Genomic DNA, 24562 nt, shown 5'->3' on the forward strand with positions numbered 1-24562 from the left:
CTCCTCCAAGGTACTAAGAAGTATATAAATAAATAAATAAATAAATAAAACTTTATTTCCTCTGTTGTAATTGTATACCCTTCACATCACTTCGGAAGGGCGTCTCTCAGACCTCCAGCACACACCGCGCTGCAGCTTACTGGACAGCTGGTGCTCTTATCAATGTTGTAGATATAGGGTTCCATGCAGAATGGACTGCATTCCTTCAGGTTGATTTCTAATCGCCTGACTCACTTGACAGAAGAATAGCAAAATAATTATTATTATTATTATTATTATTATTATTATTATTATTATTATTATTTATTATCACTTGGCTTTTCTAAATATGTGGACACACATACAGTGTACATATCTGGAAGAATCAGTCAATCCTTTCCTCACTGGAAGAGACGCATCGCTTTTCACCTCAAATGCTGTAGGACAATAGAACAAATAATCAAACGCAACTTCTGTTTTTAGTTGTTAGAATATTATTTCATACAGTTATAGCTGAATAAACACACTTTAAGAAACATCAAACTGACATTCTGATACACAAAACGATAAGGAAAATTCCATATTTGTCACATAAACGAATGTACATTTGAACCCTTTTCATGTTCTAAATAAACTTATATGCAAACTCCATAGCTGAGTATAAGCAGGAGTCTCTAGTGAAATCATAAATACACAAGAACTAAACTAAAATAACGTACCTGAAAGAGGGGCTTCTTACCCCCACATGTCACTCCAATATATAATAATAATAATAATATATACTTTTAATATAGCGGACCACCATCACAAAGCGCTTTGTAAGACAATGGTGTGTGAGCTACGCATCAGCTGGAGAGTCGCTTACAACAACGTCTCACCCAAAGACGCAGCACAAGCAGGTTCAGTGACTTGCTCAGGGTCCCACAGAGCGAGTCAATGGCTGAACTGGGATTTGAACCAGGGACCTGGGGGTTACAAGTCGTTTCTTTAAACGCTGGGCCACACAGCCTCCTATACGTTCACTCAAAAACACACGTCACTCAAACGTTTTAACAATTTAGAATGCTATTTGAATTCCAATAACACCAACAAGAAGGGCTCTTCTTAAATATTCCTGCGTATATGATGATGCTCTGCTGCTTTTTCTTATGTGCGTTTGAGGCATAGTGCTGAATCTGGAGGAGAGATACAAATACAATCATTGAGTAACACTGTAGCATCTGAGTGCTTCCATTGTGACACTGCTGTGACTATGAGTGAATAATCTTTCATCACCCAGTCAAGATGTGGGAGAGTTTGAAATACCATTTTTTGGAAAGTCAAAAGGTATAAAAGATAATAATGAAATAATAATAATAATAATAATAATAATAATAATAATATAATAATAATAATAATAATAATATAATAATAATGAACAATTTATTACAATTCTGTAACTAACTTTGTCATTCTTCATTGTACACAGTTCTTCAGTCTAACTACCACACAAGCTAAGACTGTGCTATAGCTGCCCTTGACAGCTTACATTAGGGATAGCTAGATAGTAATATGATACAAAGTGTCATATTTTCCTAAAAAACCCTCCTGGCTTGAAATTGACATCATCATGGGGTAAGAGGCGTCCCATAGGCTTCTCACCCCAAACAGTGAGGGGGGGGGGGGCGGGCTCTCACCCCAAAGGCAGACATTTTGTTTTCATTGTTTTAAAACCTGTGCATAATTAGCACCTACACAAACACAACATTATCATGAAGCCAATAGTTCAATTCATAATTTTATTATACCCCCTTGAACCTGCAGGCCTCATGGTGTTCACAAACCGAATTGGAAAAAAATAAAAATAAGAATTTGTCATACTCCCATGTGGTGGTCTGTTGAGCTGCAAGAACCGGTAGCAAGTGCATCTAGGGGACGGCAATCCCCTCAAACTCATTACGGCTGATTACACCACTTCCTGTTAGCAGCAGGACAAAAAATAGCTTTTACCTAACATAGGGCTCTTACCCTGCTGTACATTTTAAATACAGATAGAGATTTTGTAGAATATGTTTTAATCCTGATTGAAAACCCATTATGAATCAAACTAAATGTAGTTACCTGTTTGGAGGGTCTGACTCCTGTCCGCGAGGAGAAGGCACTGTGGTTTGGGGGCTGGGTCCCCAGGTGTGCGAGGGTGACGGAGTTCACTGGGGTACACCCACTCTGTGAACTAGCAGTGTCTCTTTATACATATAAATAAGAGAAGTTGTAGGAGATTTTGGTATATATGTAACCTGGTCCAGGGCTTCACTTGGAAGAGTATAGTGGTGGAGAGCTGGGAGTGAGAGAGTGTGTCTGTACCTTACAGAAAGGGACTGGGGTATGGAAAAGTACCTATAGCAATCGCTAGTATTATTATTATTATTATTATTATTATTATTATTATTAGTAGTAGTAGTAGTAGTAGTAGTCCTATTTAAACTCAGGGACAATCATTTAACTGCTTTTAAATAATAAAACTAGTTAAATTAAATGATCAAAACAAAGTGGTTGTAGTAGTAGTATTGTATTTCAATTTAGTTTTTGATGAGATCATTTCTATTTAATTGCATTTTTGTTTCTGGCTGGCAACCACATCTTCCTGTACATCATGCACTTCAGCAAACAGGAAACCTGCCAAACCTCCAAAGAAGTCAAATCTGATACATCTGCAAACGTGCCTTTGAAAAGTCACCCCCGAAAGCCTTTTGATATTTTGACTGAAAATTAAAGACTTATTTTAGTAATTTACTAAATCACATGTATATATTATTGTCCATTTTCATTTCACTATTGTTATCATGTTCCAATTAAAAACCATTTAAAAATAATTGTATTTTGTATACTATTTTCATTTTGTTTTATGCTGTATTGTATTATGTTATGTATGTGCTACAAAGCACTTAAAACAACTTTTCTTTAAGGAATTATGTTATTCGGTATTCTGGTTCATGTTGTATTCAAATCAATCAATTTAGAAGATGATATTCTGTATGTCTATTCTGGATTATGTTTGTGTTTCTGGTGTTTGCAAAGAAAATTAAATATCTTCTACCAAGTGAAGGATTTCTCAAATTTAATATAAATTCAATCAAATTTATTTTAAAGAAGCCTGGAGTGTGCCCGGGAACTTCCCTTCTCAGGCGGCATTTCAAGGAAACAGCCACAGGCCAATCACAAACTATTGCTAACTTCCTTGGGTCTGTGCCATTTCCCTTGGGCAAGATGGAACATCTCAGGAACTGAACCTTAGTTTTGAAAAATGACATTTTCAGCCTTCACATGTAAACCAGTATTCCTTAACAGAATAAAAGCCTTCTCTAAGGCAGCTACATGCTGTTCAAAGGTTGAACTTACCGTACCTGCATTAACCTCTGGAATGCTGCTGGTGCCTTTGACAACCTGAAGGGCATACGTGTGTATTCAAAGAGCCCAAAAGGTTTTATCACCGTCCTTTGGATCCATAGTCGTGGAGTTCCCAATGTACCCTCAGCCTCTGCTGGTTTCTGTTACAACCGAGCTGCTCTCAATTACTTCATTCAACCCTTAACTAATAATCTGCCTCATCAGAGCCTTAAAAGCATTTTAAACAGTTGGGGTTTCAAGTTAAGTATATAATTGTATCAGGAAGCTGCACTCTCCAACATGTTATAAGCTGAACTATTCAAAAAGTCTAATTAAGCAAATTATTAGTTAACTTAAGGGTTCAATTAAACAACTGCGAGCTCTTGTTGGAACCAAACCCAGCAAGGAACAGGGTAATAAACCACTGCTATAACTTATATCGTCGTTAAACAGCCTTTGGGGAAACAGAGTCCCCCGATGGTATTTGATGGTTGTGATGTAAATGTATGCAATGAAAGCAGAAATGTAAAGTTATGATTTTCTAAAAGTGGAAAGTCTAAGGAGAGTATGTTAGAATGCTAAATCAGCTTTCATGCTTGTTCTCTTTGCTTTGCAGCTAACGCGTCCAAGCTCCGGCTACACAGACCGTGACGTCAGACGCAGACTCCCGTCTGCAATCTAGCAGTCAAAAAAGTATCGTGAACGCAGGCAGTCTGCCCAGCAGCTCTGTGTGAAGGAGTTGGCGTTGACGTTGGGGGGGGAATGAAGTAAATTGCATTGAATTGTTAAGCACCTTGTAATGGTCAACAATATCAACAATTCTCAATGTTATTTTTTTTATATCAAAAATAAAATTGTTGACACCGGAAACACAATTGTTGATATCAAACATAGAATTGTCGATGTCAGAAAATAGTACCTTTTATTTTGATATCAGCAATTGTATTTCTGATATCAAGAATGGCGTTTTTGATATCAAGAATTGTATTGTTGATATCAAAAATGCCATTCTTTTTATCGGAAATGCCATTCTTGATATAAGCAATTGAGGATTCAATGTTAAAACTGCTTGCCATAGTATTTCGAACCGACGGCGTTACAGAGAAGCATGTGAGATACAAAATCTAGTAAATGGCCGTGTGAAGAGACTGCCGTGGAAGCTTGATATTCAGAGCAAATACGAACTAACTTGCAGTGAATTATTTGTCTGTTTCATTAAGAGTTGTTAAGCAATCGATTGAGAGATGGACATTGTACAATAGGGTTATTCCAGCCGCGCCCGGATGCAAAGACGAACCAGGGAGAGATGCCAACGAGAACCAGCAGCCGAATGGAATAAGCTGGACGCCGCAATCACCTCAAAGGCTTGGCGGGATTCCCAGGAGATAAGCATTCGTGCTGGCAGGAAAGCAACTTGATCGGGGAATAACAGCCAGCATTGGGGTGTAGCAAGAGTCTAACAGTTATTGTGTTGTCGTTGTATTGCGCCAGGACTCAGGGCTGTGTTGTGTTTCTGTGCAGGGCAGGCGGCGGTGGATTCAGGCTCTGGGTTGGAGTTGGAGGAGCTCAAACTTTTCAGCTCCTGGACGCGTCATTGGAATATTCAGAGCAACCTTAAGGGAAATGCATAGGCAGCACTGGTGTGAGACCGGGATTGAGACAAAGCAGTGGCAATCGTCAGAAAGACGGCATTGTATCTACTACAAACAGCACATGTGCATCTTGTCGTGCCAGGGCACCAAGATAACTGCAATTTGGACACGCTTGCTTCATCAGTAGTGAAGTTGGTTTGGGTGCATTACCAGGGAATTGCGACACCGTGCTTACGAATGGCATATTTGTGTATTTCTGTTTAGAGAAGGACAAGAAATAGTTCCAGGTTTTAAAAGGATGTTGGATAATGGGTTTTTAGAAGGAAGATGTTGGAACTGAACACTACTCTCTGGGTTTGGTAAATTAATGCTGAGGTATGATAAGTAAATTATATGGTTGTTTTTATGACAAGCTTAATTTATTGGTGTTTTCGAGACCCTATCGGGTACTCCCTGGAATGATATTTAATGTTAATTGATTTATTTAGCCTGGTTAGTTATTGGTAGGGGATCTGTAGAGAGCCCTTTTTTATTCCTTCGCCGTCCTGTGTGATTGCACTTAAGCAAAAAACAAACAAGCAAAAAACGTCCACATATAATAACATTTACAAAAAAAAAATTATCCAACGAGGTTAACGTTGTTGTTCACTATTCAAATGAGCAACTTTTTTATAGCGAAGTTTTAATCAGCCTATCAGTGCGTCTGTGCTGATTTTCTGTGACCTGTACTGTGCAGGTGGGGGCGGGACAAAGTCAGTGCTGCGTTTAGGCGCTACAATCTAGCTTTGAACATTGGATGTAAAATATTTATTAGAAATGGGCGACAAAAAAAGCGAAGTATATTTCGGCTGATGATCGTTTCAAGATATTTCCCGAATAAACTGTACATGCAGCTTGAGGTGATTGTTTTGCACATCTTAATGTGTCTCTGGAGAAAATACGACCGATCGCTATTTAACTTCAGAATCACACATTGAACACAAGTCTACTACAGAGGCTGCTGAACAGAACGAAAAACAAACAGCTTTCAGAAACCAAACTGGAAAGTCAGCCCAGACATTCCTGTCTGCAAGCTGAATCAGTACTACAGCGATCTAGCACAGCCACCTCGCTTCAACCTGCTGCTTGCTTTTTCGCAGTTGGAATTGTAGACCCAAATAGCCACATTTTCTTTGTTTTGACTCGGTACTAACAAAATGAATTATTGGATGGGACCAATAACACGACAACGGACGTGCTGCATCCATTGCCTTTATTAAAGAATGCCAAATGCCCTTTGGTAACCAAGTTTTGGGGCTGTTTCTAATCGAGTTCCACATCTGTATAACTTGGCAAAGCTTTGTCTTACTTTTCCAACCAGTTCAGTGGATGCAGACGTGCAGTCTCAATGTACGGGCAAGTCAACTGCAGGGGAAGTTGCATGCTTGCCTTTAACAAATGACAGCGCTCTGTTTTAGTAAGGAAGCGAGTATCACTATTTTTTAGGCTTCATAGTGTTCTGAAATACTGTCTTAGGGTTACTTAATGTTTAAACACGTCCGCGAAATGTCCGCAAAATCTTAATTTTATTCCGCAACCTACCCGTGAAAAATAAATAGAGACCCGTGAAAAATAAATAGATAAATAGAGAGATAACGGGTGGTGAACAGCTACAAGTAATAATAAAGGGTGATGAATCTAAATTAAACGGTTGGGGTTCTTATAGTTATGGCTGTACGTGCAAAAGCATTTGTGTCTAATAAAAACTGCTTGTATTATCTGTGTGTGGTTGTGTTTGTGGGTATATTGTGGTCCTGGGGTTTTGGGTTACAGCGGGATCCAGCAGTAGTGGACTGTCTGTGCAACTGCGCAGGAAAATACCTGTGACGCATGTATCCTGTGCGAAAGAACTCCCAGACACACACTTAATGCAATTGCATTAGCGCTTCTCTTGTGAAACTCGCTTGACAACCCCGAGATATCAGCACAGGATGCCGAGGTGGGCGGCTTTGAAATGCTCTGTTCACTTCTTTAGCTGTTTTGCTTGTCAAAGCACCAGCCCCGGGCATATTTAAACAGCGCAGCGATATACGCTCACATGTAGCCTAAAAACACAGTTTAATTTTGAATGCAGCTGGTACGTATGGGAAACATTTAAGACAGGCGCAATTGCCTCTCATTTTGGTCCATGCAAACACAAGCATATATGTCTACACATCTAAGGTTTGCAGCATTTAATTTTTTTTTTTTAAATTTGTATTTTAAGTAAATACACTGTAACAACGTTGGACATTGTGTGGGAGGCTGTCACATTGTGAAGGGAGAAAGTCACTGAACCCCCTTGTGCTGCGTCTTTGGGGAGAGGCGTTGTTGTAAGCGACTCTCAGCCGATGCGCAGCTCACACGCCCGAGTCTCTTGCAAAGTGCTGGTGGTCCACTATGAAAGGCGCTATATAAAGATTATTTATTATTATTGTCTAAAATACTACTGCCAGTAATCAAGGCTTGTTTTATTTATTTTGATACTGTTTTTCATTTCAAGTAAATGTACACTGCAACAAGTATCGAAAAAAGTCAAGCCTTGTAGCATATTATTTTTTACGTGTTATAGTCTAAAGACTTTGCAAGAACATTTGGGAGACGGTCCATGCTGTTTTTACATGTGTGTTTCAGCCCCCCCCCCCAGCTGCTTAAAACACATAATGCCAAAAGGTTTTAAAATGTTAACCTAACAATGTATGCAGGGTCTTGCATTATGATTTTTTTATTTGTTTATTTCATTGTTGGGTTAAGAAGTACTTACATTTCTTAAAACAGGTGGTTCCTTATTTTAAAACAAGTTGCGTGTGTTTTTTTTTCTAAAAACATACACGTGTCTATGCATTCAAATTAGAAGAAATACAAAGGACTCGTATAATACTATATTTTAACATAAGTAATTTCTACCTGAACTATCGTTGTTCATTATTGTTAACATTTTATGGTAAAAATACGTCCTATAGGAGTGAAGTCCAGTAAGAGCACGTAGTGGATGAGAACGATTTCAAACAAGAGCAATTACAAAAAACTATCTGAATACTGACACCTGTAAGAGGAGAATCAAATAGGAGACACAGGAAATAGTTATAATTAAGACAAGTAGTAATACAGCAAGTTTGTTGAGAGTATAACAAACCTTTTTTTTTTAAATAATGAAAAAACTAAAAATGTTGTAAAAAATACATAAAACCAAATCCCTACAAACTCGAGGAGATGGCAACATCTTTACAATACCGTTTAAAATAAAAATAACACAGATGCCGGTAGCATCACAGACTTGGTCATATAGTAGCAAATATAGACTTTTTGATTCTCTGCACTGGTGTGTGCTTAATGCGTTTCTCTTGACTGATACGATAGATAACAGCTACTGTCACTTCTCTGGTTTGATAAATGAAAAGGAAGGCGGTGATGAAGTGTTACAGTGCCTTTTCGAGTATTTGTGTTTCATTTACTGACAATCACGTTTGCTTGTGATCACCGTTTAGTAGGACCGTTTATATTAAATACCACATCACTTATTTAATGGCTTACGTGGATAATGTCCATCGTGCCTGAGAGGTCCGTTTTAATTTGCTAGTTCTAATGAACACAGTGGCTCACCGATGGACAAACAGTGAATAAAAAAAAAAACCCAGCGCCCATAGCACCTCAAAACCGTGTCAGTTTACACTCCAGTTTATTGTAAAACTGGTACAATGTACAACTGGTACAATGTGACAACCCTAGCATGGGACCATGACTGTCTATTTGCCAGATTATTTTGATATCCTGCAAAGACAAGGCTACATATTACAGCTCAACTGTCTAGGAAACAACGTGATTTTTAAAAAGTCTCTTCAATAACACGTTTCCTTTATTTAAAGTGACTCTTTAGCTTTGGGTGCTTCCACGGTGTACATCGGCCCTGCCTGTTTTAAACGCTACAGCTTTCAAAGCATTGTAGGGCTTCCAGCGCCAACCTACACGTTTTTTGATCAGTTTGACAAAGAGAATTGCAACCACACCAAAAAATGCTACTAAAACCCACCAGGCGTGTTGTTTATTCCAAACAGCTGCTGTTAGGGGTTGAGCTGAAACCAGGATTAACTCAGTCTGGCCCGAACCAAGCTGTCGAGGAGCTTTAACAGAGCACTTGTACTGTCCAGCGTCTTCCTCCCTGACTCTCCTCAGCAGCAGTGAAGCGTTCCCGCGCTGCAGCTCAGAATCAAACAGGCTGGTCCTGTTCACATACTGAGGGAGCTGATGGGCAAGCTGGTCCCTGTTGTTATAGTACCTGTGAACGATGTGGTCTGTTTCTGCTTGTCTCCAGGTCACACCTGTCTTCTCATCCCAGCCTCCAGCTATGTAGTTGAAGGTGCAGCTCAGGATACAGTCCTGCCCTTCAGGACACTTCACTGAGCTCGGGACTGTCACAAACTCACTGCCGCTGACCCTGCCAGCAGCCAGTATGAGGATTGCAAATACCCCGGTAACAGCAGCAGCAGCAGGGCCAGTGAAGCACACTCTCCTCCTTAACTGGATCCTGGACTCTGTCCTTCTCTTCAAATAGAGCCTGAACAGGAGAAGAGCAGAAAGTTCAGACACACACATCTGTGTTCAGAAACCCAGCCAGAGATACATACACACAGACAGACACAAACACAGAGACACACTCACACACACAGAGCACCAGGGTGATAAACACACACACATACACACACAGACAGAGACACACAGAGCACCAGGTGTTAAACACACACACAGGGTTATAAACACACACGCAGGTTTCAGCACATTTGTGACTCGGACACTCACTGGGGCAGTTTGCTACCAGGCTGTCTGATGTGATCCAGTGCCAATGAAACAAGTTCAATAACAAGTAGAAACTTGAAACGGAAGAGAAGAGGGGAAAGTGACGCATCAAACTGAGCGCAGAGAGCAGGACGAGAAGGGCACGCATTGAAGCCAAGAGAAAAGAAACCCTGGAGTACAATACTGGATCGGGGGTCTTACTGGTTCCAGGGCAGCTCAGGTGAATTCAGGGACGCTTCTTCTCCTGCAAAGTCCATCCTCTTTGCACGCTCCGTCTGCATCTCTGTACCGACAAACAAGAGAAATCTCAAATTCATACCACGATACACACTGGAGCCACTCAATATTCAAAGACTCGTCTGTCTGTTTATCATTACTATTACACATCACAGCGCTCTTAGTTATAGACTATACACTCCAGGAAAGTTTCATGAAATTAAACTCACAAGGAAAGGGCCATTGTGAACGCCTACAGATTCAAAACCAGAAAAACTACACTTCCCATGAGCCTCTCTTGCAGTTTCCGTTCAGCTACAGGATGTACAGGGTTCCCCCTACCCCCTTGCTTTTGCTTGGCTGGTTTAAGGTCAGTTCTTCCCGCCGATCTGAGCCCCACATAGATATTCGAAAGTTTACGGTAAGAGAGCAGTTTTTTTTTAATATACCATATTAATTATGCTGAATTCCCCATGATCAGAAGTACGATAGTAAGTGTGTGTTTAGAAGCTTAATAGTCCGTATTAATCATGTATTTACAATTGGTGATGGAAATGGTGTTTGAAATTGGTGTAGAACAGGTTAACAGATTGAAAGGGTTAAAAAAAACAATGCAGTTTGTTATCCTTACTGTTTTTTCTAATTAGCTTAAATGGGCGTAACATGTTTTAAAAGTACAAGCTGGTGCTATGCTAAACTTCATTTACTTGGCCGCCTTATGATGTTGGAAACAAACAAACAAACAAACAAACATTGTGAAATATACACCAGGCACCCCTGAGTGGCTTCGAGGTCTGTTTTGTGTATAAATGATACAAGTTCTCAAAAAGACGCAGGAGAATAAATTCGGTTTGCAGCTTTCATGTGTGTCCGTCAGTCCAACTATTTTTCAAACTCAACAATACTTCCTTTGTCACAGTGTTCACCACTCATTATATATATATATATATATATATATATATATATATATAGATATATATATATATATATAATATATATATATATATATAATAGGTGCACTTGATGATATTCGAAATACACTAAAAGCGAAACTAAAATGCAACTCATTACGTCAACGGATGCAACTTTTTCACGGTAAAAAATAAACAAATAACAGCAAAATCACGGATAAAAATTGATCATTTTCAAGTAATTCTCACAGCTACAAAGATTTGAATAGAAATGTATGTGTTGTGTTTTTTTTTTTGTTTGTTTATTTAAAAAAACTTAATATGCAGCCTATACGTCGGATAGAGTCTGAACATGCATTTAGAAAAAGCAAAAAAAAAAACCACGTGTGTGTGTGTGTGTGTATATATATATATATATATATATATATATATATATATATATATATATATATATATATTCAGTACTTTTTATATTTAAAAAACACGGATTTACAATCGCAGAGGTATTTATTATTAGGGTTATTCCGCCTTCAAGGCCAGACCGTCTCAAGAATAAGGCATGACAAATACAGAAATAAATACATTAACAAACATACAGAAATCAGTTTGTAAATATTTAGAAAAGAAAAACGCACAACTTTACCTTAAGAGATTTGCACACCGCGGTGTTTTTAGTGCGCAGTCCTCTCTCTGGTCAAAGTTTTATGAACACTTTTTACAAAAACCCGCCCACGTCTCCTGAAAACTCTCCCAATTAGGAGTGCTCTCACATCTCAATGACACCACCATTGTAACAAATAGCAACTGGATGTAGGATGGCCAGATAGCGAGAGTGACAAATAGGGACACTCAGTTGGTGAGGGGAAGAAAGAAGCCTGGAGAACTGATTCAAACACAAGCGACGCAAACTATGTATCTTTCGTGTAGATAAGGTTTTTTAAATTCCTTTTTCTGTGTGCATTGCACTTAGGCAAAAACAAAGACTTAGAGAAATATGATTTAAAATAATAATAATAATAATACTTCAAAGTGGTTAACGTTCTTGCTGATCACAACATGACAACGATGTTTTAACCAGCCTATCAGTCTGCAGTTGCTTTTCTGTGACCAAATCAATACACTTATCATATGTAATCATCGACACAAACAATTCTGCTTTAAATTTAGGAAACATGTTTGTTCAATAAAACTGCTTCAGGTGGACGAGGCGTGCTTGTCACTGTCACATTCATGCTGAAAAGTAACTGCAGTTTGGCAATGTCATTTTCACATCAAATTAACCATGTTAAGCGTCCTAAATTCACATTTGTCTGGATTGTCCACCTATACAGAGTCAGTTTGATGAAATGATTGATATTAACTTTATTGTAAAATTATAGATCGCTTATCTTGGATTTAGTACTTTGTTTGTTTGAATAATTGATGTATGTGTTTAAATCAGCATTGACCAGGCTGTCCACAGCTTCATTGTATAGTCTTGATCAAACTACGCTGGGATCGGATTCAGGTATTCAATTCTAAAAGGTATTGTAGCGTGCACTGGAGAAGGCAGGGGTCCGAAATACGCTATATTGCAAAGGAGCCGTCTCTTTTGTACAGCTGTATCGGCGCTGTGCCTTGGTGCGAGAAACCCCGGGTTTCCGTCCGCCCTCCGCCTGTGTGTGGATTGCCTCGCCCGGTGTGATGCACCTTCCTGCGGGCACCGAGATCGCTACAATATTAACAATGGTGATGTTTCCAGGTGTGGTGTATTTATTTATTAATTTACTTTTTTAAAGCATGAGACATTCGCTCGAGATAAATGCCTCCTGTAAAATGCTATTTTGGGTTTCCATTCCCTCAGTTTATTTTACTCGAGTAAACCGGGCTTTTCACCCGACGTCATGCAAATGAATGGGAAAGGTGGGGGTTTTGATATGTAAATTAGCTATGGGTAAAGTACTCGTGCTGTTTTTAAAGATTACTGAGGACATTTTGTGAAAATGTGGTTTCCACGCTCAGAGAACTGGTGCACAGGAGAATCTTATCTGCTGTAATAGAGCAAAACACCTCGCGCCTGGCTGGTTAATAATGGGGTTTCCACGCTCAGAGAACTGGTACACAGGAGAATCTTATCTGCTGTAATAGAGCAAAACACCTCACGCCTGGCTGGTTAATAATGGGGTTTACCGCTCTTGCACCTCCAAACATCCTTCAGCAGCAAATGGTAATTTAATGCCAACGGCTAGCGAATGGACGGTTTGGACACAAACTCGCCCGTCTAGCTGCAGGGAAGAGGCTGTGCTGCATCACTCTTCACAGATCTGCAGTGGGCAGAGTCCTTTCCCGTCACCAGGGCAACATTCAGCATTATAGTGGAACTGGTAAAGGAAAATAGGCAGCCAAAAAGGAATTACCTACAGCCTTCTGTGCCAGTGGAAAAAAGAGTGTTGATTGGCCTGTATCGTCTGGCATCCTCAGCTGAGTTCAGGGTAGTTGGCAATGTGTGTGGGGTGCATAAAACCACAGTTCATAGCTGTATTTACAAGTTTGACAACTCTCCTGTTCAGAGGCACTGCAACACATACATAGCTATGCCAGATGTAACTTTTATAACTTGGTGTTTTATTTCACATTGGAAGACACAGGAACAAGAGTGCAGTACTTAGTTGTGATTCACCCACAGTAAGCGATGGACAGTATAAACTCTCACACAATAAACTGACATGCAAAATGTCCTTCAAACCACGAGTACAGTAAACAAAAACAAAGACGAGGGTATGCTGTAAAATTAAAAAAAACTTTATTAAGGCACTTATATAATATAAAACCTATGAATGTAATACAAAGTTCATGCAAAAAAAGTGCATAAGAACATAAGAAAGTTTACGAACGAGAGGAGGCCATTCGGCCCATCTTGCTCGTTTGGTTGTCAGCAGCTTATTGATCCCAGAATCTCATCAAGCAGCTTCTTGAAGGATCCCAGGGTAAAGGGTCCCATGCAAGTGCAGAAATGTACAGAACAGGCAGTCTACATTACTGCACACTGCTTCCAGCGAGGAACTCTGTGATACGCATCTGGATGATCTTTTTTTGCAGGTATGCTGCCTTCTGTATTGAAATCTGTGTGAATGCAGGGTAACGAGGTGAAAACAGCTGATTGGTGGGTTAGTAAAAGGAGTTTGTTATTTAAATCTATGTGAACAGCAATAACAAGCTCCAAACAGCTGAGTTTGCCCAAAATATGTGGCGTGCTTAACACGAGATACATGATGCCTTTGTTATTGAAATCAATGGGAATTGCAAACGCTATTTGTCCGATATAAACTGTTGCCTGAAATAACCCTGTACATTAAGTGGTGACGACTAACAGAAGACATTGTATTCGAGATATGTAGTTGTTGGTGGAAGTTTTAGGGGAAGCAGGACTGGAAAGGTAGAATTTTTTGTGTAATAGAAAATAAAAAATAAATACCAGTCGTTAATATTTCTGAGTCAGAGTCGAGTTGAAGTCTTCTGAGGCCTTGACTCGAGCTTGTGTTTTTGACACAACTTAAACCATTGGAACAACCTTGGTGCCCCATTGCTTTTACAGTTGTGCCAGTTTACTTTGCAAGGTTGCCCCAGTGGTTTCTTGAAACTTGGCTTGTGTTTTTGATATCTCCACTTTAAATGGCTGGGCGCTTTTGATAACTTGGCGTTTTTTTTCCACATTTCCAGTGTTTGCTTCAGATATAATATAAACCCTTCAATGTGATATTAAAGAGCTGGACTATAACTGCCATGCAGAACGATACTGGAGACCCATCTGAATCTAAAGCAGGGCGTCTCTCAGGGCAAAGAGCACCAAGGAGGCAGCTCAGAAACACACACAGCACTGTTGAAAAAGAAAACTTTTCAGCGCAGTAAATTTTTACATTTGCATGCACACATAAATACACATTTTTTAACATTACCCTTAACTTTCAGTATCCAGTTTTAGTCATTGTTCAACTTTAATTTCTTTGGAGCTATCTAGTCGCACTTATTAGTTACTGCACAATTATTATCGTAACATTTTAGAGCTGCTGTTTCTAATTGAAAGCGTTATCTCCTCTGTGGGAGGTTGTATTAAACTGGGTGTGTTGAACAGTGCAGGGGAGCGGTCTGTCTGCACTGGGTTTCACTGTCCTGTCCTGCACTGTACTGAGCTGTCAGACCACTGTGGGGCTTCCGGAAACAACAACCTGCATGTTGTATATACAGCTTCAGGCTGATACACAAACTTGCAGCTACCCAATAAACGAGAACTGCTCCTGAAACCCACCAGGGGTGTCGTCCATTCAGAACAGCTGCTGCTGATGTGGGTTCAGCTGTAAGGGCTGCTGCTGATGTGGGTTCAGCTGTAAGGGCTGCTGATGTGGGTTCAGCTGGAACCGGGACTAACTCAGTCAGGCCCGACCCGTGCTGCTTATGAGCGTAAACAGAGCACTCATATTCTCCAGCGTCTTCCTCCCTGACTCTCCTCAGCAGCAGTGAAGCGTTCCCGCGCTGCAGCTCAGAATCAAACAGGCTGGTCCTGCTCACATACTGAGGGAGCTGATTATTAAGCTGGTCCGTGTTGTCATAGTAACTGTGAACGATGCGGCCCGTTTGTGCTCGTCTCCAGATCACATCTAACTGCTCATCCATGTTTCCAGCTGTGATGTGGTTGAAAGTGCAGCTCAGGATACAGTCCTGCCCCTCAGTACACTTCACTGAGCTCGGGACTGTTACAAACTCACTGCCGCTGACCCTGCCAGCAGCCAGTATGAGGATTGCCAATACCCCGGTAACAGCAGCAGCAGCAGGGCCAGTGAAGCACACGCTCCTCCTTAACTGGATCCTGGACTCGGTCCTTCTCTTCAAATAGAGCCTGAACAGGAGAAGAGCAGAAAGTTCAGAAACACACCCTGACAACAAGGGATCAGAGACACACATAGCGTTGCCATATGACTCCATGTACACTAAAACGATTAGTGCATAACCAGAATGAAAAACTGGTTATTTATTTATTTTAACAGATATTTATTTTTAACAGATACAGAATTGCGTGCAAACCGGAAGAACTTCACTCACTGACATTTCAACCGAGGCAGTGTATCTCACTTGTGTTCACACAAGTTCAAACAGTGCAGTACGGTGCTAATGATATATCGCTCAATGTACGGTATATACAGTCAGTATATAGTGCACAGTACCCCTGGGTACGGTGTTTGATACACACGGGACAGTGTACGGTATAAGAACGGTGCACACGGCATGGTACAGTGCAGAGCACGGTCCACTACCGTTACAGTAACCTTGTTCATTACGAACAGTGGTAGATCACTGACCTACAGTTACTGAAGAACCAGTATGTGGGGATGCTCACCCGTATAGCTTCTGACTTAACAAACAAAGCCCTAAGACTGGAGGAATCATGCTGTCAATGTGACAGCCCTCGCAGTGCTACTGCAAGCAGAGACCAGAGTGGCAACGAAACACAATCAACGGTCACGATCAAAGTGAATTTTGAATAGAGCATATATGTGTTTCTATCTGTGTTCTATAGTAACCATTAACCTATATACATTCTGTAAGGAGTTATAAGATACTTTTACATTTGACCGGAGATTTTGAAAGGCTTTTAAAAGATTGCATCAGGTGGCCATATTGGTTTAGGTACAAACATTTTTGAGGACGATGTCTACCAAGTTAGGGTCAGTTGGTTAAATGGCTTGCAAACAGAAGCAGTTTGATGTTTGGGGCGTGTTTTTATAAAGTTGGTGGGAGCAATTTTGACAGTAAAATTTGTTGCTGATGACCTATACGAAGTTTCACATCAAACGCTTCACCAGTTTCCAAGAATTAGATTTTGAAAAAAAAAAAAAAAAAAAAAAAAAAAAAATGCACCAGGCCGCCATCTTGGTTGATGGAGCGCGTTTTTTTGCATCTGAACTGTAATCTGCATGAAATGATAAAGTTTCATGTTGCTTGGTTACACCGTGTGCAAACAGGAGCAGTTTAAAGGTTTGGGAAGAAAAATAACAACAATAAAAAATATAATAATAATAATAATAATCATCTTTACAATAACAGGCTTCCCGAAACAGTTTGGAAGCCCAATAATCTGGATTTACAAATTATTCTGCTCTGTCCAGCCATTTGTAATTTCTTCGTAATATTATTGTGATCCCTGGGTGGTTATAAATTTGACAGCCGGGGTTTTTAAACTACGCTCCACGGATGTTCGCTTCTCAAGATTACGGATCAGTGGAGCCACATCCAGATCTGCTTAGTAAAACACCTTCCATGATCCGGCTCCAGCGATCCCAGATCCCATCCCGTTTTTTTTATCTTGTTGGTACAACCGGCCCATGGAGTACAAATCGGGGGTCTTACTGGTTCCAGGGCAGCTCAGGTGAATTCAGGGACACTTCTTCTCCTGCAGAGGCCATCCTCTTTGCACGCTCCATCTGCATCTCTGTACCGACAAACAAGAGAAACCTCAAATTCATACCGCCATACACACTGGAGCCACTGAATATTCAAAGACTCGTCTGTCTGTTTATCATTATTATTACACATCACAGCGCTCTTAGCTATAGACTATACACTCCAGGAAAGTTTCATGAAATTAAACTCACAAGGAAAGGGCCATTGTGAACTACAGATGGCCTCAGTATGGATACTGCCTTTTTATACCCATATGCCTTTTTTTTTAATAATAACCCAAGGCAATTTTTTTTTTTTTGCCAAGAAGCTGTGGTAAACCTCATTTTTACTGTTCAATCTTTTTCAAGTTATGGTTTTTGTAATAGTAAACCCACAAAACTGGGCAGGTTTTTCAACATAAAATATAGAATATTTACTAACTAAGCATTTACCAAATACAAACACAAAAGTAGGACTAAAAGGCAGAACCAGCTCCAGTTGCATATGTGCACAGTGCTGTACAGTACCTATAATTCAACACACGGTTTATTATGGGAAGTGCTAAACAAACACAACGTGTAACATACACATCATGATATAATATGGTGTGTTTATTGATAGCTATATTGACATTTATATTAACAGTTCAAACATTAAATCAAGGGAAGTAATGTTAAAACTGTACAATGCACTAGTAAGCCCTCATCTTGAATACTGTGTTCAGTTCCGGTCACCTCGCTACAAAAAGGATATTGCTGCTCTAGAAAGAGTGCAAAGAAGAGTGACCAGAATTATTCCAGGTTTAAAAGGCATGTCATATGCAGACAGGCCAAAAGAATTGAATCTGTTCAGTCTTGAACAAAGAAGACTACGCGGCGACCTAATTCAAGCATTCAAAATTCTAAAAGGTATTGACAGTGTCGACCCAAGGGAGCAGAAGAGCACGGTATCAAGGCACTGATAAGTGACAACTGTCTCATAAGAACATAAGAACATAAGAAAGTTTACAAACGAGAGGAGGCCATTCGGCCCATCTTGCTCGTTTGGTTGTTAGTAGCTTATTGATCCCAGAATCTCATCAAGCAGCTTCTTGAAGGATCCCAGGGTGTCAGCTTCAACAACATTACTGGGGAGTTGATTCCAGACCCTCACGATTCTCTGTGTAAAAAAGTGTCTCCTATTTTCTGTTCTGAATGCCCCTTTGTCTAATCTCCATTTGTGACCCCTGGTCCTTGTTTCTTTTTTCAGGCTGAAAAAGTCCCTTGGGTCGACACTGTCAATACCTTTTAGAATTTTGAATGCTTGAATTAGGTCGCCACGTAATGCACTTTGGTAAATATTTGTTTTTAAATTGTAGAGTCTGTTTTGAAGGCATATCCCACGTGTATCCAGCCAATCAGATTAGCAGTCACTCAACAGGCAAGTAGAAGGAACTATTTTTCAGGAACTGTGTTTTACAGTGCATGGTTTCCCTGGCTGAGACGGGGATATCCAGCCAATGGGATCGCTGCTATCCCCCCCCCCCCCCCCCCAAAAAAAAAATCTCTCCGGTTCTTGGCAAAAGTAAATAAATACATAAATAATTCAAAATAAAAATAAAATTGCCGGACTCATCCTGATGTGGAAACAGCGCCAGAAGGACACAGTGTAACTGCACTAGTGATCATAAAGTAGACATAACATGCAGAAATGTTTATTATTATTATTATTATTATTATTATTATTATTAATGTTATTATTATTTTTAATAAAGTACACAATATGAAAGCTGAACATTAATATCAGCAAAGAACAACCAAGTTACAGGCTTTTAATAAAAGGACAGTTGTAGCCAACGTTTTCACTAGAGTACAAATCAGGCCTGTGTGATTGTAAAACGCCACTTTTATTAAATTTAGTACTGCTTAATCCAAGTTAAAAATAAAAGATGTTGGCGAGAATAACTTGGTAATGGCCCTGCAGCAATAGTGCCCTCATTTTTAATTCTAAAACCCAACATTTAATGTTTAATATAGACCTGATACCCTCTCTTCCTTAGCTTTGTTTATTTTTTGTAATAATGATGGTCTTGTACTCGCTCTTCCTTCGGATATTTTTGTGAGTCAAAAATAAATACCTGCCTATATTAAAGTATGAATATTTTGTGCAGTCGTCTCTCTGACGGGGGGGGGGGGGGGGGGGGGGGGTTTAATATATCGCACCTCTTATACAGGGTGCCATGAAGGATCGGTACAACTCTGTACCCAACCACCAGAGGTGTGATATTATCACAGCACAAACCGTGCATTATTCCTTTAATAACTAACGATGATCAACTATTTATTAAAGCCAACTTAAAAAATAGCTTTCAGACTTACTGTGTGATCATTGGACCAGATTTTTAAAATGGTTTCTACTTGTTGTTTTCGCTTCTCTTGTAGCCCTTGTTTTAACACGCTTCCTTCCTGCCTCTACTTGCTTTGTTAGTACCAATTACAAAAAAAAAAAAAAAGTATTGTAAATCCAAAGCCAGATAGCCTGTGTTAAATAAAAGTATTTGGTTAACATTAGCCACTAATATGACAAATACCAAAATACACAGTTTCTGGATGTTTAACAAAGTCTTATAAGAAAACAAAAGCACTTAAGCCATTTCAAATATGTGTTTATGGCAGAAGTATTGATGCCCCCTTTAATATTTCAGGTGTCCTCCTTTTGTTTTTTATTACAGCTTTCAGACTTTATGATAATTCATAGTACGTTCCATCTTGTTGGTGAAATCTGGGCACGTTCTTTATTGCATATTCAGCCCAGACAGATCGGATACACAATGCTTGGCTACAGCTTTTTCATACGAGTCCAAAGCATTTCTGTTGAATGCAGATGATTGCAAAGGGCAGTCCAGAATTTTTTATCTTTGTTTTCTTCAAGAATTCCGGAGTTGACTTAGCTGTATGCTTTATGTCATCCTACCAGAGGGGAATATAGTACTTTGTAGCCATGTATCAAACGATTCTGCATTCACTCGATCTTCAAATCACGTGAATGACTTTCCCTTTTTTCTCCAAAACATATTGTAATCCATTTTTGGGGAAAAGTCATATTTTAGTCTTAAATGGACCAGATAATTTTGTTGAAGGCGGCTTCAGATTCCAGTTCATATTTCTTGGTTTATTTTCTGATTTTTTTAATGGTTTGCAGTAAAGGTCTGTGAGCGTACAATTCTGTGTTCAGATGCCTTTCTACAGTTTTGTAGTGCATTATTATGCCTGATCCTTCTACATCTTTCTTGAAGTCTTTGGCTAGAAATTTTTTTTTAGCTGCTCAAACGATTCTCTTATCTGATGTACCTGTATTTTTGGGGGGTGTGGACTTCCCAGGTGTTTCTGTTTAATTGTTCTGTGGTTCTTGATTATTGTAATACATATTTCTTTGATACTATTCTGTAGCAGTTTCCTTTATTGTAGTTTGCTACAAGTGCTTTCCTCAATAGAATTAATTTCAATTAATTTTATTATATCATTAAAAAATATTTGAAATCCCAACACACATTAACGGAAATAAATAAGCACCACAAATAAGTAGCTTTGATGAATATATATCGGGTGCTTAAAATAATGTTTTGGGTTGTTTGGTTTTTTACATTCGGTTTTTTTACTTATTTTTCTTTTTAGATGTTAATTAAAATATTTGCAATATTATTAAGTTAAAAAACAGTAAAGAAAATGCCTAATGCTTTTTTTTTTTTGGTTATGTCACTTTCGTAACGGACATTTTGTAAAGTGCGGTTTATGGTCGTACCGTCATATTTACAGTAATGTAACATTAAACATATATATATATATATATATATATATATATATATATATATATATATATATATATATAGACTTTTTTTTTTACAGTTAATGATAAACTTTTTATTAAAATCAACATAAAAAAGGATTCAACGGGACTCGGTATAACTTCGCGTCGCTTTGCACTCTCAGTAAGTCTTGTGTTTTCATCCTTCGTGTTTCTTTTGCAAGAAAGAAATGTATCCACGGGATAACCTGGCTGCACTCGTCGAAAACACAATAAATAAAACAAAAACCCGTCAAAGTACGAGTATTGTGATTTGTATTTATGTTTACCAAAGTATTTTTACTTCTCAAATGCAGAAAGACCGTGCTTCACCGATTCGTGTTCGATTATACCAGGAGTTAAACTGCAAAGTTCATGAGCAGCGCTCTCCATAGCAGAATCGCCAGACCCCTGCTTCACCCTGTGATATATCACACTGGAAATCACGCATGAATAAACATATTATTATGTTCGCTCAAGCGCACACATCTATAGATGATCATTCAATAACTATACAGGCAGGTCTAGTAGAATACATTCACTATGTTAATATCTTCACTGCAGCACACACATCTATAGATGATTCATTTTGAAACTATACCATATCTCTGAGCTGCCAAAGGAAAAAAAAAATCAATATTCATGCACAGTGCTTTAGAGATAACATATAGCCGTTAAAAATAAAGAAAAAAAAACAATTTAAGATTGTTATTTTCTTTCCCTACATTTAATTGTTGCATTTTTTGGTCATCCTGCGATGTGACCATTAAAAGTACCCCCAGGGGTACGCGTACCCCCAGTATAAAGCCCCATCCTACATTAATAAATATAACGAGACATAAAGCATTTCCTTTGTAAATATAAAAAACCACAACTTTATAACACATTACCTTCCACACACGTAGTTAACACACACAGACCGACACTTGAGTTTCCGAGGTAATCTTTGGGCTGTTTAAATAGAACATTTGGGTGGAGTTCAAGCTGCCAGCTGATCTGTGATGCACTAAAAAAAATGCTGTGGGTGGTCAGTTGCGAGGAAAGCAACACCGCTCGCCACATATTTAATACAATAAATACTAAAGTGAAATCGTCTTGTGTATTCTACGAAGATGCTGCAACATTTATAAAGGTGTTATTTAGCATTCATTATGGGACTTTTTCAGCCTGAAAAAAGAAACAAGGACCAGGGGTCACAAATGGAGATTAGACAAAGGGGCATTCAGAACAGAAAATAGGAGGCACTTTTTTACACAGAGAATTGTGAGGGTCTGGAATCAACTCCCCAGTAATGTTGTTGAAGCTGACACCCTGGGATCCTTCAAGAAGCTGCTTGATGAGATTTTGGGATCAATAAGCTACTAACAACCAAACGAGCAAGATGGGCCGAATGGCCTCCTCTCGTTTGTAAACTTTCTTATGTTCTTATGTTCTAATATCACTTAATAATTAAATCTTTAGTGTTCGATATCTACTGATTCTGATATGACACTATTTGTTAATACCATGGCAATGAAACAACTTTGCCTCTGTTTCAGTAGCTTGCATACTAATTAAGGGCATTTCACCTCATTACCTAGTGTACTAAGCAGGCTTGAGAATGGGATGGAGACAAGACAAAGTCGACAACCCTCCCTCTGGTGAAGGGGCGCTGGGCAGTTGCCCTGAAACAAAGCTTATGTTTTTACTTACTTGCTCAGTGCTTTGGGGGCACGCCCAATACTAGTCCAAGGTGAAGTAAGAAACAGTAAAACTGATGTGATTTCCTACAAAAAAAAGTACCTATCCTAGATAACAAAATAAGATACTGTATATGTGTAAAGTGTAATTTGTGTTTGATGTTTTAAATCTGTTTTGTCAGCAGTTTTAGTTCAAGTTCAATTTTAAATTGTATTTTTTTCTATAGCGTCTTCACATCTCTAACAGGGTTACATGCAAGGTAAAACAAAACAAAGTCTGCAGAATCAAGAAATAGTAACAGTTACAACATAATAATAATAATAATAATAATAATAATAATAATAATACATTATTATAATAACTATATCATTAAATGTTAAAAAACAACAAATATAAAACAGTTGAAGAAAACAAGAGATGAGTAAGAATAATAGATAAAACACAAAATTACAAAGAAAAGCAAGTAAAATAAATAAAAACAATTATATTGTAAGACAGGTTAAAGAGACTTAGTTATAAAAGTAGGTCTTTTCTCTTGACCGAAGCAGCATCTCCAGTAGAGAAATACTTTCTCCTCTCCTTTTCAGTTTTACCTTTGGAGGGCACAAAAGGCTAGCTGACCTTAAAAATGCAGTGAGGCCAACACAGGAGTTATATGATCTTGTTTCTTTGTTCTGGGGAGAACCCTGCAGCTGCATTCTGAACAAGCTGCAGATATAGCATTGCAACGCAGCAATGCATACAAAGCATTGCAATCACAACATTGCATACACAGCATTGCAAACACAGCATTGCAACCCAACATTGCATACACAGCATTGCAATCACAACATTGCATACACAGCATTGCAAACACAGCATTGCAACGCAGCATTGCATACACAGCATTGCAATCACAACATTGCATACACAGCATTGCAAACACAGCATTGCAACGCAGCATTGCATACACAGCATTGCAATCACAACATTGCAATCACAGCATTGCAAACACAGCATTGCAACGCAGCATTGCATACACAGCATTGCAATCACAACATTGCAATCACAGCATTGCAAACACAGCATTGCAAACACAGCATTGCAATCACAACATTGCAAACACAGCATTGCAAACACAGCATTGCAAACACAGCATTGCAAACACAGCATTGCAATCACAGCATTGCATACACAGCATTGCAAACACAGCATTGCAAACACAGCATTGCAAACACAGCATTGCAATCACAGCATTGCAATCACAGCATTGCAAACACAGCATTGCAACGCAGCATTGCATACACAGCATTGCAATCACAACATTGCAAACACAGCATTGCAAACACAGCATTGCAAACACAGCATTGCAATCACAGCATTGCAAACACAGCATTGCAATCACAACATTGCAATCACAACATTGCAAACACAGCATTGCAACGCAGCATTGCATACACAGCATTGCAATCACAACATTGCATACACAGCATTGCAAACACAGCATTGCAACGCAGCATTGCAACACAGCATTGCAATCACAACATTGCAATCACAGCATTGCAAACACAGCATTGCAAACACAGCATTGCAATCACAGCATTGCAATCACAGCATTGCAATCACAGCATTGCAAACACAGCATTGCAAACACAGCATTGCAAACACAGCATTGCAAACACAGCATTGCAATCACAGCATTGCAAACACAGCATTGCAAACACAGCATTGCAAACACAGCATTGCAAACACAGCATTGCAATCACAGCATTGCAATCACAGCATTGCAAT

The 24562-nt window shown here is 39.1% G+C and overlaps 2 protein-coding genes across 5 annotated transcripts in view; both read right to left on the minus strand.

Annotated features, from left to right (window-relative positions):
* LOC121306761 (V-set domain-containing T-cell activation inhibitor 1-like) overlaps positions 1–17585 on the minus strand; it is a 31456-nt gene extending 13871 nt beyond the window's left edge. Inside the window, exons 1-3 of one of the 3 annotated variants that reach the window (XM_041238678.1) lie at positions 17258–17585; positions 15162–15749; positions 13801–13978 (exon numbers count right to left, since the gene is read on the minus strand). In XM_041238678.1, coding sequence (XP_041094612.1) covers position 13978; positions 15162–15749; positions 17258–17373 — 705 coding nt within the window. In that variant the 5' untranslated portion in view covers positions 17374–17585 and the 3' untranslated portion in view covers positions 13801–13977. Of the gene's footprint in view, positions 1–13800; positions 15750–17257 lie in introns of those variants that run through there. The other 2 variants (XM_041238674.1, XM_041238671.1) reach the window with 2 other exon arrangements.
* LOC121306765 (CD276 antigen-like) lies at positions 743–11658 on the minus strand. 2 transcript variants are annotated; one of them, XM_041238687.1, is made up of 4 exons: positions 11520–11658; positions 9951–10032; positions 8986–9510; positions 743–1154 (listed from the first exon to the last, which is right to left on the minus strand). In XM_041238687.1, coding segments are annotated over exons 2-4 (606 nt in total). In that variant the 5' UTR covers positions 10031–10032; positions 11520–11658; the 3' UTR covers positions 743–1153. The 2 variants fall into 2 exon arrangements, with proteins under 2 accessions (XP_041094621.1, XP_041094620.1); XM_041238686.1 differs by lacking the exon at positions 743–1154 and having other exon boundaries at positions 7852–9510; positions 11520–11653.
* Positions 17586–24562: the final 6977 nt, after the last annotated feature.

This window comes from Polyodon spathula, chromosome 50 (genome assembly GCF_017654505.1).
Source record: "Polyodon spathula isolate WHYD16114869_AA chromosome 50, ASM1765450v1, whole genome shotgun sequence".
Lineage (NCBI taxonomy): Eukaryota > Metazoa > Chordata > Actinopteri > Acipenseriformes > Polyodontidae > Polyodon > Polyodon spathula.

What these genes read in the sequence shown, in the direction of transcription:
- LOC121306765 (XM_041238686.1), bottom strand. Translation starts at nt 10,030, where the DNA reads ATGCAGACGGAGCGTGCAAAGAGGATGGACTTTGCAGGAGAAGAAGCG. An exon ending in CCTGAGCTGCCCTGGAACCA is followed by an intron (nt 9,511 to 9,950) that starts GTAAGACCCCCG and finishes TCTCCTGTTCAG; the next exon opens with GCTCTATTTGAAGAGAAGGA.